Here is a 17,261-nt window from a genome sequence, read left to right as displayed (position 1 = left end):
TAATGACGGGGGCTCACATTTCTTGCACATTATGCAAAGCAGGAGAGTAGGAGGAAGGCCGCCGGTGACAATTAAGTAGAGGATGATGTCACAGTACAGCAGTGCACATTAACACTCTCAAGTGCTGGCTGAGCTTTAGTAGTAATGTTGACATTAGTGCCAGTGGGGATGACGTTGCCACCCGATCAATTGCAGTATATGAATTTTTGATCATCCCGTCTTCAAAGATTCAAATCCATCCTTCCGCGCGGTGACCGTCATTTATCAACTGAAGATAGAAACTGATGCAGATCTGAGCATCGGAGTCATCCTACAGCAAGACTAATGTGACACGAATGATCTGGTCACACGCCCCGATATGTTCTCACTTTAGGGGCCCCACCCCTTTGGAGTTTACAACTTAGATAGGGGTTACCCGTCTAAAACCTCCACATCACCGTCACAATCATCAATTGATCCGAAACGTTTTATTTGATGAATGCGAGATTTTCTTGACTAAACGGAGGTTAAAAAAAAGACATAATTACCAAGATAGTCTGTGAGTGCGGCTTCTTATGTGTGTCGGGATGGGGTAGAAAAGACAAAGGACACCCCCCCCCCCCCCCCATCCATGATGCCATCCTTTGTGTTTCTCTCCATATTTTTAAATTGATGCGTGGCTGCATTTCAGACTGTAGTCAGAATGGTCCCGTTAAAAAATTCCTCCCGATTCACCATGCAAGGTCACACTGAGTGTCTGACTTGAAAACAAGCGATCTGAGATGCTAGATTTAACCGAAGCCCCCGCTCATGTCCCCATTGATAAATGCCAAGCTTTGCGTGGAGATGATCGTTTGCCCATCGTATGCCCGTTCCCCGTCATACGTTTGTTTGATAACCGAGCAAATACATTCATCCTCAGTCGAGGATAAGGATCTGGATGATGACGATGGGAATACCAAGCGTTTAAAGGTGACCGCTTTCGGACGAGGGACTGTCGCAAGTATTTGAATGTTAAACATCGAAATGGTTGCAGGAGAACGCGTAAGGCATCACACATCACTCACAACTCAACATCGAAACACACGTGTATGATGTAAGAGACAACTGACCCCACTAACGTGATGAGCTGTAGTTGTGTTTCATGTGTTGGTGTTTCCATCAGTGTGTGTGTGTGGTGAGTGCGTGTGTGTGTGTGTGTGTGTGAGTGTGTGTGCGTGCGCACACGCTCGCTCATCTTCCTCTCTCTCATCAGTGTCTCTGTGCGTGCCACATCACTCCCGGTCCTGCCACTAACTGGGTCTGTCCCCCCTTTTCCTCTCTCTCCTTTAATGCTTCCTCTCACACGTCTCCGTCCCCCCCCTCCTACCTCACCGTACCGGTGTCCCCTGCATGGAGTGTGGCACTGTCTGCAGGTCATATTGTGGTGCATGCAACCAAAGCGGGGCAGGGGTTGCACTGGAGACTGTTTTTTGACCATCAGCAAATAGTGGGAGGGGCTGATGTGTCAATGCAGCATTGATGGGAAATTATTTCCAGTTTTTGTTTCTGTGATACTGGATGGTGGTTAAGTGAAGTGGCTAGAGTGGACGATAACTGCACGGCCCCGTACAGCTCTACAACAACGATATGTTGAAAAGGCACGAATTTTTTTTCTTTGTAACAAAGAAACATGCACAGCATGCAGTTTATGCATTCTTGCTCTTTGGAACATGCCCACTTTAGTCTTATTTTCCATCGTCCTCAGAGCTAGAAAAGATAGATACCCTTCTCTCCACTGTGAGCTGAGACCCACTATAATAAACTCAGCAAAATGAATGGTTGTGTCAAGGAAGTATTAGCATTGCGCCATCAAATATCATTCAACTAATTTTTCTCTGTCAGCCCTTGCATTAATGTAATGGAGGCTGTATATCACATTCGTTGTGAAATAAAATAAATGAGGGTACACTGCAATTTTTAGAAACAGACAAACAGTTGGAACTACTTTCCTGCCTTGGCGCAGTGATTTGACACAGCACCTCAAATGCTCCGTTGTCACTCGGGTCAACAAAACTAAGCATTTGTTGACAACTAGAAGAGCAACTGCTGCTCACTCATGACTATCTTTGTAAAAAAATGAGTTGGGTTCCCTCTAGATAAACCAACATCCTGAATACAGTAGGAAGAGAAGGGTACCTTTTGTCTTTTTCTGCCTCTTGGGAAGATTTCAAATAAGCTTAAATCTCAAAAAGTTGCTGTGTCCCTGTAAGGTTTAGCTTCGTGATGCAGTATTTTTCATTATGACTCTGCAAAGGCCCAGAGGAGAACAGAAATAAATGGAAAACCAAAAAAGAAAAAAGTAAGCCAGGCAATTTGTGAACCTGTCCAATGTAAATTATTGTAATGTTAAAGAGAAAAACAGAAAATAAACAATAGATAAGAATAAGTGTACGAATGCTGTTGATAATTAGAAAATTTGTGAGCAGTTGAACAAGCTAGCGGAGTAGCAATGACTCAGCAGAAGTGAGCTTAGGTGAGCCACCGGTTACATGGCAGTAGCACAAATCCTCTGAAGATGAATCCTTAATTGTCTTAAACTTTTACCAAGCTGGAAAAAAAGCAATGTGTTTTGTTTTGTTTTGTTTTTTTTCTCCAATATTTTCTAAGAGTCAACACCGGTATAGCTAATCAGTTAGCATGAAAAGCCAGAAGGAGCTATACCCACCCCAGCCACATCACTTGCCGTGTGTGCAGCATCTCTGAGCGTCTGTGCATCCAACTGCAGACCAGTCATACATAGAAGCAGCCTAACTTAACTGATCTTTCCCTCCATCATTCCTCCTGCTTCAGATGATGGTCAATAGGACTACTGAGGTATACACACGCTCCTGTCATCGCTCACATACGTTCCCATCCATCTATCCATCTCCGTCTCCTGTCCAAACCTTTATTTCCTTCACTTTACAGCACTGCACGATGTACATACAGTCATTTTCTTCATTTTATCGTGCCACTGTTTCTGTTGGTTTGCTAGATTAAGAGGCCGACATGCACGGCTGGCAGGAATGGCCACGCGACTGCTGCCTGTGTTCTCTGTTGCAGAACCACACAGTCTGATTTCCTTTAGTTTCAGATGTACATTAGGTTTTGTCCATTGCCTGTATGCATTTTCATTCTTGTTTCAGTTATATGACCGTTGACTTTGGTTCATACTTTTGTTGTCGTCTTACGTGAACATCCGTACTTTAAATGATCTCTACACAACATCATGTTTGGGATGTGTTGCTTTATCTGAAATGTTAACGTCCTCCCTTTTTAGGTTGTTATTTGATAATGGTTAGTGTCGATAAGCCTGTCGTGTAATTTTGTCTTTTTATGTCTTGTTGCATGGTTTATTAATGAAATGCATTTTACTCAGTTTAAACAACTACTGGCTAAATTACCACAATTACGTTGCTCTGTTCTGATATGGAACCTGGGAGCTGCCAGAATTAAAGTTCATTAATTTGACTGAAATTCAATTTTCTGTTTGTGCGCATAATGTATAAAATTACGATTATATTATATTATATTATATTGTATTAAGTTACAGAAAAGTCATATGCATGTGTACATTATATCAAATATTTCAGTCATATAAGTTTCTGACAGTAATATGTTATGAAGCTACATGAAAAATGAATTTTTTTTCAGTCCCCTGTTATTTTCTAATTCTAAAAATGGCAGGTAGATTCTTTAGAATAGGCTTAAAAATGTTCAATGCAGTTTCTGCATTTATTTTCACAGTTGCAGTTCACAATTTAAAATTTCATCAGAGCTAGCTAAAAGCTCACTTGCATCCGTTGCCCTTGAGCAGGTGAATCAAAAAAGAGAAAACATCAAGTGTAATGTGTAAAGCAGCATTATTGTATGTAAAATGTCCATCCATGTGGACGTTACGCTTCATACTACAAGACGACACACATCTATCCACATCTATAAAGATCCATATCTGTCAGATATGATAATATAATCATATAAACTGAAACTACACTTAGTGGGAGATATAAATGGGGTCTAATGCTGCCTTCATGTGGAACCCATGAAGTCGTGTCATGAAGCCGCGTGCAGGAAAGGCTTGCAGTGCAAGTGGTAACTGAAAAGTAACACCGTTACTCTTGCCGTCGTGAAGCATCTGGGTTAACAAGCTTGTAACATAACTGAATGAGAATGCTAGTGACAGGATTAGGCCATTGTAATATTAGAATTTTCCTCAGGTAAATCATAAACCGAGGACGATGAAAGACGAAATGTTACACCATCAGAAAAACTTAACACCGTGGTCTCTGCCATTTAAAAAAAAAAACACCATCAAATATGTCATAAGACGTGAACTTGAGAAAACATGACTTATGACATCATGAATACAACTTCTTAGTCGAAGTCTACATGAGTGCAGGTCCAAGAGATATTAAAAAAAATAGGTTTTGCAAATTTTTTTCTCATGTTTTTATTTTTTTCGCACAGAGACGCATGGGATACTGCTGACCCAAGTTTCAGATGAAAATAACAATTTGTTATTGAGATATGCATCAAAAGAATGTTATAGCGATCATTTTTCCCCTGAAATTTTGTTAATTTTTTACCCATTACATCAAAGACATAAGTCTTAGCCGTTATAGGCCTTCAAATTTAATTTGATTAACTATGAAAGGAAATCTATGGCTCAACAGTCCTCTGTCCATCTTCCGTAAACGGTAATAACTACTTTTGTTAGAATCAAATAAATGGCCTTCACTGTTTTTTGAAAGTGGCAGGGAAACTTCAAGATTGACAGGAGCTTTCACCAAACACGGAGATACACGGAATTTCCATTTAATCCATACGATCTGTGACATTTACAACTAAAACAGTAAACATAATGAGTCATTTTACTTCTATGAGACTGTCAAATTAAATAAGTTGTATTAAGGGCTCGGATACCTTAAATAGGATCTCTATCAATCTATTTTTGTCGTGTAGTTTGTAAACACAGTTGGAAAATTTAATTTTAAGTTGCAAAGTGATCCATTTCAATTTTGGCACCCCAGGACTTCCATACCACAGGTTCCTGATCAAGTATGTCAAATGCATGCTTTTCTTTAGAAGGTCTTCCAATAACTGGCGTATAACTTTTACTGTGTTAGCATTTAATCCAGTGTAAATCCTAAATGGCATGGGAAACCTACGCTCTTGCATTGAGAAGCATGATGCGTCCACGCTACCTTAATTTGCACCATTCTAAGCTTTTGACTGTGTAAAGTTTTGAAACCATCACGTTAGTCACTGTATTCTTCACACTTTTGTAAACAACTCTTTCACATTAAATCGGACGTACACTTACAGAATGGCAAGGTAAGGCAAGAATTTCACAACTCCTCCAACCTGCTCTGAAATCTCTAACTTTTGTCATATTCTTCTCATTTCTAACTCTAATCTGACGTACAGTTAACATAGTGCACTTTGGTGTTGATCAGAAACGTACCCTCCTCTTTATGTGCCACTCTGTGATTTTGACTTTGATTTGATGATTTGGGAAAACTACTGTAACGTTGTTTGTCCATCTTCATGTCAATCTTGATCTGTGTGTACTGTACGTCTCTGCGTTTTGCTTTTGCTTTTTGTTTTCTCCATATCTAAATTGTTCAGAAGCTACGGAGAGGGTGTCTTTATTTTCATTTTTGTGATGTGATTACCTGCATGGTGTGTTTTGGGGTTATGCCTATCTGGGGGATTCTGACTTGCATATAATAGAGAAGGGGTTTTTGTTTTTGTTTTTGTTTTTTCCCGTGTCTGTTTCCCTTCAGTTGACTATTCGTACATATGTGGTGCTTAATGCTGCATGCTGTGAAGACTAGAGGGTAAGAAACACAGGCGCAATGTGAAGACCCAGAGGTTCATGTCTGCGTGTGTGTCTCTCTCATGTCTGTCCTCCAGAGTGGATTCACCCCCCTGCATATCGCTGCCCACTACGGGAATGTCAATGTGGCCACGCTGCTGCTGAACCGAGGGGCGGCAGTCGACTTTACAGCACGGGTAGGAACAAAACTCCCATTCGAAAATGACGGATTATTTGTCCTTAATGTTGAGATTTGATTTGATGAGGTAGTTTGACAGGAGTTTGAATGATGTAGGTGTTATGAGATGGCTGCAAACGAGCCAACAACATGAACAATCCTTGACAGAATTTTTTATTTTTTACTGAAAGCAGAAGTTTTTTTTTTTTTTTAATATGTATTTGTATGTTTCTGTTTTGTAGGTTGTTGGTTGTTGTTTTTTTGCTTCTGAGAAGAATAATGTCTACTCCTCATATGCTGAGACATTTCATGTCAGTAACAGGTCTCTGTTACCTATGAACAGCGATGTGCTGTGTGTGTACGTAAGGTTGCATTCACAGTGTTATCCTTGCAGAACGGGATTACTCCGCTCCACGTGGCCTCCAAGCGTGGTAACACAAACATGGTTCGCCTGCTTTTGGACCGTGGCTCACAGATTGATGCTAAAACACGGGTGAGTACTTTGGAGGACCTTTAACTACTTACACACATCCACAGATTGTTGGTATCCACACTGTTCAATACATCAGAAGTCGACGTAAGCCTCTGCGTGAGCCGAACGCAATCAACAAACAAAATAAGACAAGGCAAGGCAAGGCAATTTTATTTGTAGAGCCCGTTTTCACAAACAGTTTGTCTCAAAGTGCTTCACATGGCATCATAACAACATCCTCTGCCCTTAGACCCTCACATCGACTGAGGAAAAACTCCATAGAAAACCCTTTTAACAGGGAAAAATCTGAGAAACCTCAGGGTGAGCAACAGAGGAGGATCCCTCACCCAGGAGGGACAGATATGCAGTAGATGTTGTTACAGACAAGAAAACAGTTTACAATGCAAAATGTGGGAAACATGGAAATGTTAATAACAGTTGAAGAAGGAAGCTTCTGGAAGGGGAGGCAGGGAGAGCAAGCCAGCTTGATGGGGGACTGGATGGCAGACATGGGATGGGAGCGCAGACCAGTGTAACAGCAGGGGATAAAAAAAAAGGGGGGGGGGCGATGCAGGCAGCGGTTGGAGCAGAGAGATGGAGCTCTGGTGGAGAGCGTGCTCTCTCTCTTCCACTCATGTTCCCATGAAGCTGTAGCAATTGAATCCTTTTCTTCCAGTTGGTCTGCATGAGCTGGACATATGTTTATGACATTTGTATGACAACTGACCTTGATCATCGTCCAACTTTGTCTGATTATTTATGTGCCGGTAAATATGTGTGTTATGACACTGGTACTCCCATGTGTGAGTGCAGGACGGTCTGACGCCGCTCCACTGTGCAGCTCGAAGTGGACATGACACGGCTGTGGAGTTGCTGCTGGAGAGAGGAGCCCCGTTACTTGCCAGGACTAAGGTGGGTCCGTTTAATGATACGTATAAATCCTGCGTCTTAAAGCTTTTCGACTAAACATTTCGTTTTTTTCATATTCAATCAGACAAACACGGAGCAAGTTGACGGCAACTGGTGTTAGACAGAAAGTAAAGTGCCATGATCTATGGCTTAGCTTCAGCTGACACATCTGGCAGAGTCAGGGCAAGATTAGTACTCATGTGAAGTCTCGACAGTATTCACTCTTCTTTTGGTTCTGTCTATGGAACATGGAGGAGAACATGAAAATATCCGTGAGAAAAAAAAGCGTTTTTTTTCTCGTACAAACTGTTGATTTCTCTTGCAAAACTTGTATGTTCTCTTTAGGAATAGGTAACACTTTGGCCAAAGTACTTCAGGGTCATGTGTCATTCGGGGGAAAAGTAAACCAGCTGTATGGGAAAGTAAAAGCTATGAGCTATTATGATGTAAGAAAACAGAAATTCCCTCTATCAATAGAGCCTCTAAGTATATAGTATCTGTTTTTTTCCAATCGAACTATTTGTAGTGAGAACTTGTTTCGGTTTCTTCACCAACTGCCAAGGAAAATATCTCACTCTTTAGATACCAAATGCTCCATTGCATCGCCAACTAGTTTGTTGTTTTCATTGTCGCTGCACTGTCAATAACTTGTAAATGTAAGCTTAAAAGGACACCTACATGCACATAGGTGATGTTTATTCAGACGTTGTTTCTACAGATCTTGTTTTTTTCTGTCTTCATCCTTTTAGAATGGACTGTCTCCTCTACACATGGCAGCTCAGGGCGACCATGTTGAGTGTGTCAAACATCTTCTGCAGCACAAGGCACCGGTCGATGATGTGACATTGGACTACCTGACGGCGTTACATGTGGCGGCGCACTGTGGTCACTACAGAGTCACGAAGCTGCTCCTGGACAAGAGGGCCAACCCCAACGCCAGGGCACTGGTAACACACACACAGATACCCCACACACACACACACACACTCACACACACACTCACACACACACTCACACTCACATACATATCATACAGATCTGAGGGAAACAGAATCATGTAGGAATAGTACGTGGACCTCATTGCCCTGATATTAATCTGATTATGACAGCGCTCTAAAGACACTGCCACGTAAACAATATTTGCTAATTACTTTAACCAGAATAAGGTCGTAGCGGGGGCAAACAATAATTAGATTGAAGATGTAAAGTATTTTATCAGTCCTTCATTCATTCAAACATCTTTACGACAATAGGTCAGCTTCCAGCAAGTGCTCCAGATTTACCTCTCAGCTCAGTAGTCTGCACCGAAAAGACACTCTAAATGTGCCATCATGACAGCATTTCCCAGTTTAAATGCCACAGGGAAACTAACGTAGAAAGATGCCATGTAATTTTGTTACGTTTTCAGTCATTAGTCAAACTTTGATCGGAAGCATGTGTTTTAGAAGAAACTCATGTAAACACCTGAATCAAAGTACTGTCAGGTTTGCGATGACCTTCAGCCAAACTAACAACAGCAAAAAAAAAAAAAGATTCCAAAAATGAAATACAAATAATCACACCCACCCCCTGAAACATAAACCCACTTCCTGTTATTTAAACTGCTTTTATAAGGTATTAACAATATTTACTACTATTTACAACGATCACTGTAATCCTACACCATCACACATACACACACTAACACCACTCACACACATACACACTAACACACTCGGCAGCACAATTTGGCCTGGTTGTGAGCCAGGATACAGAGAGTTCAAGCAGTGTCTGGCAGGCGAGGTTTTTAAAATAGTCTCCATCAGCCTCCCGTCCAATCAGCTGCTGCCACCTGTGAAAGAACACACTGGGAAACAGCACCACCATTCGGCAGGGAGGGAAAACAACAAAAACAAAGACAAGGCACTGAAAGATTATGACCCCAGCGAGGAATATGCCCTCTAGGGTTCAAAATGGACTGTGTATGTGTGTCACATCTCCTCACAGAACGGGTTCACACCGCTGCACATAGCCTGCAAGAAGAATCGTGTGAAAGTGATGGAGTTGCTGGTAAAATACGGAGCATCTATCCAGGCCATTACAGAGGTACGTCACACGCCTGAGAGACGCGTAATCAGAGGAACCCACTGATGATGGTGTGGAACGTTCTTATTGTACAACTGACGGGATCTCACAGGGATAAGAGAAAGAGAGAGAAAGAGAACATCCTTCTGTTACTGACACACTCATGACAACACGTTGTAAAATATTCCAAATTAATGAATTTTCAAATGAACCTTTAAAACAGTCTTAGTCAGAAATCTGTCCACGTGCGATAAACACACGATAACTGCGGCCACAAGTGAAAAGAGATGCTTTCACACCAGAGGAAGGTAAAAGTGACTCTCTTAAAATATATGTTGCTTGATTAAACAAGCACAGTTGCATTCATAGATGAGAAAAATGAAACGACGTGTTCAGAGTGGATGCTCCAGCTGTATTTATTCATCATCAGTTTGTCCAGCTGCAGTGTTTCACAGGGATATTCCAAAACAAATATTTCTGTTGGCCGGTCCAGATCTTGATTTTAGACATTTTGGACAGCCAAAACATGGAAGTCAGATTTTCATATCAGTTCCACATCACAATTGAAGGGTTAAGCCAGTCGAAACACCGTACTGTTATAATGTTACATCATAACAAATGATAATGGCTGACACCAGTCCTTGACCTTATCAGGCTGTTTAAGACTCCCAAGAGTGATATATCATCATACGAGCCAGTTTAAAGACTGGTGCAGGTGAAATATGAGATTGTGACCTCAGTCAGTCAATCACTGACCTCTTAGCAGTGTTAACAACTCCGGATCCTCAGGGAGGCGCGAGTTTTCATTTCAAAAACACTGAGCTGTGAGTCGCTTTCCCTTTTGTTAATTCAAGCATTCAAAACTATGTCGAGCGGTTGATGATGTTCTGCGTTCCCGCAGTTAATGCGTTCCAAAAGGTGGTCCTTCCGCCTCGACGTCAGAACAACAGGTACTAAATGAATGGATTTGATGAGGTCATCATGACTGATATGATTGTGCTTCGACTTCCATTCTTCAATGTCCAGTCTGGTTTGACTCCAATCCACGTCGCCGCCTTCATGGGTCACCTGAACATTGTCCTGCTGCTGCTGCAGAATGGAGCGTCTCCTGATGTCAGCAACATTGTGAGTCATGCCATGTAGCCAGTCAGGGAGGAGGGGTATTTATGATTATTTGACCAATGCTGTGTGTTGAAGCTGCTGACTATGGGTTGTGCGTGTGCAGCGGGGAGAAACAGCATTACACATGGCCGCCAGGGCAGGTCAGGTGGAAGTGGTCAGATGTCTCCTAAGGAACGGAGCGATGGTGGACGCCAGGGCGCGGGTGAGGTTACTGGATGATGTTTCCTCACCTATACGGCTGTGCCTCTGTTTCCTCGAGTGTTCATTCTTCTTCTGCTGTGTTGTCCTAAGGAGGACCAGACACCCCTCCACATCGCCTCCCGTCTGGGCAAAACGGAGATCGTCCAGCTGTTGTTGCAACACATGGCACATCCTGATGCTGCCACCACCAACGGCTACACCCCTCTCCATATCTCAGCCAGGGAGGGGCAGGTGGAGACTGCTTCTGTCCTGCTAGAAGCTGGGGCGGCACATTCGCTGGCCACCAAGGTGGGTGGAGGAGGCGCCGTGGTGGGTGAAGCTCTAAGAAGTCTTTCGTGTCGGATACTGGATAGGATAATCTATTCATATAGCTTCAAATAGGATATTGTAGGAAAAAATTGAAATTTTGTGGCATAACACATGAGTTCTACTCATATGATTATAAATATTATAATTCTTTGAAAGAGATGGTAAACCAATTTAACACCCTTTTACTAAAGTACCGAGTCATCGTTTGAAGATAGTTTACCTAGCTTTACACAAAGACCAGAAGCAGGAGGAACAGCTGGAAATGCCTGAGAGGGCGGGATCATAGCGGCCAACTGAGGTAGGATCGGTTAGAGCGTATCCCAAGATACTGCCATGTGGTTTTCATACTTTTGGATTTCACAATGAACAACATTTCTGCATGTAGGAGTAATACCTGCAGATACAAGAGTAAAATGACGTTACTAACAATAACGTTATTGATACACACAATAGGAGAAGCAATTCCTTCGATACACGTGTGTGATTAATGCAGTACAGCAAGACAACAGAATCATTTGAAAACAGTCCTCTAAGAGAGGGACACATGCTGGCAGATGTGCAAACGGGAATGATCTAGTTAGCAATATGAGCTACTTTATTTATAGTTGTGGGTATAGCTGGTGGCAGTTCCAGCGTTCCAGTAGCTGCAGGTCTGAGTGTGTGACCCACTTCTGATGAATGATTGATGCAGCTGTAATGCTGCATCTTTCCTTTGTAATGACCACAAACCCTCAGTGCTGTGATTTGTCACCTGAGGAGGCTGCAGCGCTGTCAAAAATTTGCATGCAGTTAAGGACAGTATTGTCCTTTGACGTATTCATTGGGGGGGGGGATGGCGTGGCTCTGAGGTAGATGGTCCATGTAGCAACCGAAGTGTCACCGGTTCGATCCTCACCTCCCCCGGTGACCATGTCCAAGTATTCTTGATCAAGATACTGAACCCTTAATTGCTCCCGATGGCTCTGCGACAGACCGACGACCCATCCATGGTGAACCCCACCTCTCACCCAGTGTAAGCTGGGATAGGCTTCAGCACCCCTGTGACCCTTAACAGATAAGCGGCATCGAAAATGGATGGATGGATTTATTCACAGGATATGGAGGGTTAGACAAAGCACTTCAACCATGTATCATCCATCTAGCATCTCAGAAAACTGTATTTTCCTGAAGCCTGCAAACATGAATCAGATATAATCCCAGGTTTGGCAAACAAAGGGGTCCTCCCGCCATGGGTGGGGCAGAGACATAAACACACTGGTCATGTGATCGTTGTCAGTAAGGATTCCTGAGCAGGTCAAGAGCCCCCTCTCCTGGATGAATAGAATCAGCATCACCAAAAGGCAGCAGAAATGAATCTGTGCTCCTGTGTATTAAGACTTTTTCACCTAAAAAAAAGATTTAACTTTTTGTTTTTGTTTTTGTTTTGTTTTTAAATGGTCATTATATCCACTGGGGCCTCTGTAACTCCCACTACTCACCGTTATATCTGCACTACAGCTCAAAAACTGCTCTGACAAAGATACATGTTTTCATCTAAGCCGGATCATTTTAGTGTCTGTTGTGAACTCCCAATGGCAGCCATATTGGATTATCGATTTTTACGCAGTCTTTACAACAGGATGTATTCAGCGGATATCAACTAAAGAACTTCCGTATCTTCGTCCTTCCTGTATTCATAGTCTTCAATAAAATCTCCTCAGTCGTCCTTTTTTTTTTTGTCTTCCTACAGAAAGGTTTCACTCCTCTGCATGTGGCCGCAAAGTATGGCAGCCTGGATGTAGCCAAACTTCTGCTGCAGCGCCACGCTCCGCCTGATTCCGCTGGGAAGGTATGGAATCAAACAGCTCATGTATGTAGCGGATCATCTTCCCTCTCTATGGAGATGCAAAACTGTTTTGTTTTTGTTTGTTTTTTTCATCAATCATGATTCATACGTCTCCGCAGCTCTGACAGCTCTGTTTCTCTCTACGTTCTGAAGGTTATGCACAGATTTTTTGCGCATCATTTATTAACAGATTTTTAAAGACAATACAGTTTGAAAATGACTTTTTTTGAAGGCGTCGGAATATAAATACTTCAACATGTGTACTTCAAATATTGATCACACTTTTGGGAATGAAAGAATTTTGTTTCACTTAAGTTTGTTCTCTTTAACCTCATAAGAAAGATCAATCTTTCGCTCCTGCTGACTAATGTCCTTCTCCTTATTAACTAATCATGCGTGCATGTTTGTTTGTGTCAGTATTGCTTCTCGCTGCACTCACTACCATTTAATCCACCATTCCTCCCCACAGAATGGCCTCACCCCGCTTCATGTCGCAGCGCATTATGATAACCAGAAACTGGCGCTTTTGCTTCTGGACAAGGGAGCGTCCCCCCACACTATGGCCAAGGTGAGATAGTATGTGCCGGGGTGATGGGAGGGCAGAGGAGCAAGGTGTCAAAGGCGGTGGACATTCCAGTGAGCGAGTACTGCTAGCGAATTAACGTCGTCTTTATTTTTTCTTTTTTTTTTTTAAATTATTTAGACTACAACAGAAACAATACATACAAAACAATACGCTCCCATCCCACTCTATCTAATACAAATAACATAATAACAGTAAAAAAAACTGTGCATCCCCTATGATAAATACAAAAGTGTATATAAGTAAATGTGTCCACAAGTCAGCAGTGAAATCATGTCCGTGTAACTCACTACCCATTATAACAGGATGAACGCATGGCATTTACAGGTTGGGCCATGCTGACCTCTGACCTCGGCCTTCACTGTCAAAATAACCACACACCTGTAAGGTTTTGTGATCAAAAAGCTACTGAACGGCTTAATGTATATTTACAGTGCGATCATCATTCAAAAAGTGTTCCCTACGTTTTTTTGGCCGAATGAGTTCAGCAAAGAAGAAGAGGTGAAAACAGAATCAATTCAATGTCGATTGCTCTTCTTTTTGGGATGTGTTGATTCGAAGAAAAATACAACCTCAAGTCCCCAAAATGACTTGGTAGCACAGTTCTGTCACTAATTTGTTGGGACCATATGCTACTAAAAGTAGTGTTATATAATCTTTCGGCAGTAATAAACTTGTACAAGGCTGTGGATCAGATCAAACCAAGGAGCCTATTCTCACCCACACTCACTGTCAGTTCCCTGTCCTCTGTCCTATTGAACCAGAACGGCTACACCCCCCTTCACATTGTGGCCAAGAAGAACCAGATGGAAATAGCTACAGTGCTGCTGCAGTATGGTGCCGACACCAACATCTTGACCAAGCAGGGCGTCACTCCGCTCCATCTGGCTGCCCAGGAGGGCCATGCCGACATGGCAGCCCTGCTCATGAGCAAGGGGGCCCAGGTCAATGTGCCCACCAAGGTTTGTTGGTGACAAATACTTATAAATTCATCGACACAGCAAGTAGGAGTACCAAAAACAACAGCTGTTTATGTGCGTGTGTGTGTGTGTTCCCCCTGTAGAGTGGACTGACTGCCCTCCATCTGGCAGCTCAGGAGGACAAAGTTTCTGTTGCAGAAATTTTAGCCAGAAATGGCTCCAACCTCAACCAGCAGACCAAAGTAGGAAGCACAAAAATCGGGCTTTCTATTTTTTTGTTTTCACTATTAAGCTTACAGTCTTATAAACAGGGAGGGCTGAGTTTGGCCCCCCATAGAACATGACCACATCAGTCCAAAAAAATCTTCTCTCATCGTTTCTGTGTATTTGTCTTTTGCCATGCAGGCATTAAAATAAATTTGCTGTTTTTTTTTATAGTTGGGCTACACCCCGCTAATTGTAGCATGTCATTATGGTAACGCAAAAATGGTCAACTTCCTGCTTCAAAATGGATCCAGTGTCAACGCTAAGACCAAGGTACGATCTTAAAATGTTTTACAAGGTTGGACACGGTCATCCTTGACCACAAATCATTTCATATGTATAAAAAAAAAAATTACATTGTAATTGTTTGTTTCTTTGCTCCCCAGAATGGATACACTCCCCTTCACCAGGCCGCCCAGCAAGGAAACACACACATTATTAATGTGCTGCTGCATTATGGAGCCAAGCCGAATGCTATCACTATGGTACGTAAAAGCACTCTTCAAACATATATACACAGACACACACACACATACACACACACACTGAAGCTTTCTATATTGATAATGGTTTCTTGTCCAGAATGGTAACACTGCTCTGGGTATCGCTCGGAGGCTGGGCTACATCTCTGTGGTCGACACACTTAGGGTTGTCACTGAGGAGATCATCACCACCACAACGGTATGTCATACACATACAAACGATGTGCATACTCTAACCCTAATGCTCAATGCATGTCACTGTTGAAAGAAATCACTAATTCTGATGTACAGCTGAACAATATCATGGAACTGCTGACATTCATTAAAAGCAATTAAATCAAGATCTGACAGAGCAGTCACGTTAACCTGCTGTTCAGTAGGCAAAGCTTAGGTGATGTTGGAGGGAAATCTACTGAGATTTCAATAAGACAATGGTCGTATGTCACCAAACATTTCAAGTTAAGTACTTTAAAAGTCCATCTATGCATCCATCCATTTTCTACCTCTTATTCCTGTTAAGGGTTGCGGGGGGTGGGGGGTGGAGCCTATCCCAGCAGCCTTCAGGAGAGAGGCGGGGTTCACCCTGGACGGGTCACCAGTCCATCACAGGACCAACACATAGAGACAGACAACCATTCACACTCACAGTCACACCTACGGTCAATTTAGAGTATCAATCAGCCTCGTCCCCTCTTGATGTCTTTGGACTGTGGGAGGAAGCTGGAGTACCAGAGAGAACCCACACAGGAACAGGGAGAACATGCAGACTCACACAGAAAGATCCATGCTGGAGCTGGGACTGGAACGCAGAACCTTCTTGCTGTGAGGCGACAGTGCGAACCACTGCACCACCGTGCCGCCCACAATAAAAGTCCAGTTTTAGTTTTCTTGACCTATTAAAGTCAATGAAGGAAAACAGTCTCCGCCTCACACTCCTTGAGGGTACTGACGAGGCAAGCAATCACATTGTCTCTGAAGGGCAGTGAGCTGGATGGCATCTTCCCCCCCTACATTTTCCATCCTTCCATTTTCTATAGAGATGTGGGGAACTTGGTAAAGGCTGTATGAGTTCGAAGTAGCGTGGACATCTTGCAACCAAAGGGTCGCTGGGTCGATCCTCACATCCCAGGCTACCATGTTGAAGTATCCTTGAGCAAGATACTGAACCACTAATTAGTCCTGATGACCCTGCGATGGACCAGCGACCCGTCCAGGGTGAACCCTGCCTTGCGCCCATTGTCAGCTGGGATTGGCTCCACCCCCCCATGACCCTGAATGGATAAGCGGTATAGAAAATGGTTGGATGGATGCAGGAATGTTGAAGGTGCCTGTTCTTTACTGGTTCAGGGAAGACATGCACAGTCTGCCCATCTGGAGTCCGCATGACTCCTAGGGCCTGTCTAGCTATTTAGTATATGAACAAAACTTCAACAGTCGCATGTTAGATTAAGGATTGCTAATGTGAGAGTTAAAATACTGCAATTTGAAACTATATTGCAGCTCCCATTAAATCTGGTCCAGTTAGCTCAAACTCCAGAATTTGGCTAATGAGACATTCATATTTGGCCGCATTGTCCAGACAGTAACATAATATTCAGCGCTAACTTAGATGTTGGTACAAACTTGCTTGTGACACCAACACAGTATTTTCAAAGTAGTCCACTGTGATTGTCTGAGGAAGTAGATTTGTAAATGATAACAGGATTGATTTCCTCCTTTGCTGCCAGACGGTGACAGAGAAACACAAGCTGAACGTACCAGAGACGATGACCGAGGTGCTAGATGTCTCAGATGAAGAGGGTGAGTCATATTTATGTTCACGCGCAAGCCAACAAATGTCATGAGATCTTTTCTCTGGTCCTCCAGCTAAACTATCTACCAACATCCCTCACCCTTTTCAGGGTCTGGGAGCTAATGAGCCTCTATCTCCTCACGTATCTGACTAAAGGATACATATGTGTCCAATTCCCGTTCAAACTTGGGACCCCAATTTGCTGTTTTTCTGTGATAGGTAACAGCCATTGCTGTTATTAACTTTGAAGCAGGTAGCCAATAACTGTGTGTCAACCCACAGCGTTGCAAACCACTGATGATGATGATGTAATGTCAGATGA

At 42.8% G+C, this 17,261-nt stretch overlaps 1 protein-coding gene across 23 annotated transcripts in view; it reads left to right on the top strand.

Annotated features, from left to right (window-relative positions):
* ank2b (ankyrin 2b, neuronal) overlaps nucleotides 1-17,261 on the top strand; it is a 138,800-nt gene that overhangs the window by 80,557 nt on the left and 40,982 nt on the right. For 20 of the 23 annotated variants that reach the window (XM_086197449.1, XM_086197448.1, XM_086197451.1 and 17 more), the window contains exons 7-23: nucleotides 2,812-2,835; nucleotides 5,917-6,015; nucleotides 6,391-6,489; nucleotides 7,282-7,380; nucleotides 8,127-8,324; nucleotides 9,364-9,462; nucleotides 10,468-10,566; nucleotides 10,667-10,765; nucleotides 10,855-11,052; nucleotides 12,803-12,901; nucleotides 13,368-13,466; nucleotides 14,246-14,443; nucleotides 14,545-14,643; nucleotides 14,840-14,938; nucleotides 15,052-15,150; nucleotides 15,248-15,346; nucleotides 16,875-16,947. In XM_086197449.1, the coding sequence (XP_086053575.1) occupies nucleotides 2,812-2,835; nucleotides 5,917-6,015; nucleotides 6,391-6,489; nucleotides 7,282-7,380; nucleotides 8,127-8,324; nucleotides 9,364-9,462; nucleotides 10,468-10,566; nucleotides 10,667-10,765; nucleotides 10,855-11,052; nucleotides 12,803-12,901; nucleotides 13,368-13,466; nucleotides 14,246-14,443; nucleotides 14,545-14,643; nucleotides 14,840-14,938; nucleotides 15,052-15,150; nucleotides 15,248-15,346; nucleotides 16,875-16,947 (1,879 nt within the window). Of the gene's footprint in view, nucleotides 1-2,811; nucleotides 2,836-2,859; nucleotides 5,335-5,916; nucleotides 6,016-6,390; nucleotides 6,490-7,281; nucleotides 7,381-8,126; nucleotides 8,325-9,363; nucleotides 9,463-10,467; nucleotides 10,567-10,666; nucleotides 10,766-10,854; nucleotides 11,053-12,802; nucleotides 12,902-13,367; nucleotides 13,467-14,245; nucleotides 14,444-14,544; nucleotides 14,644-14,839; nucleotides 14,939-15,051; nucleotides 15,151-15,247; nucleotides 15,347-16,874; nucleotides 16,948-17,261 lie in introns of those variants that run through there. The other 3 variants (XM_086197468.1, XM_086197445.1, XM_086197457.1) reach the window with 2 other exon arrangements.

This window comes from Aulostomus chinensis, chromosome 24 (genome assembly GCF_037954235.1).
Source record: "Aulostomus chinensis isolate RoL2024-O1b breed Wild chromosome 24, RoL_Achi_v1.0, whole genome shotgun sequence".
NCBI classification, from domain to species: domain Eukaryota; kingdom Metazoa; phylum Chordata; class Actinopteri; order Syngnathiformes; family Aulostomidae; genus Aulostomus; species Aulostomus chinensis.
Note: the sequence above shows the minus strand (reverse complement) of the source record. Positions and strands in the feature narration are given on the sequence as shown.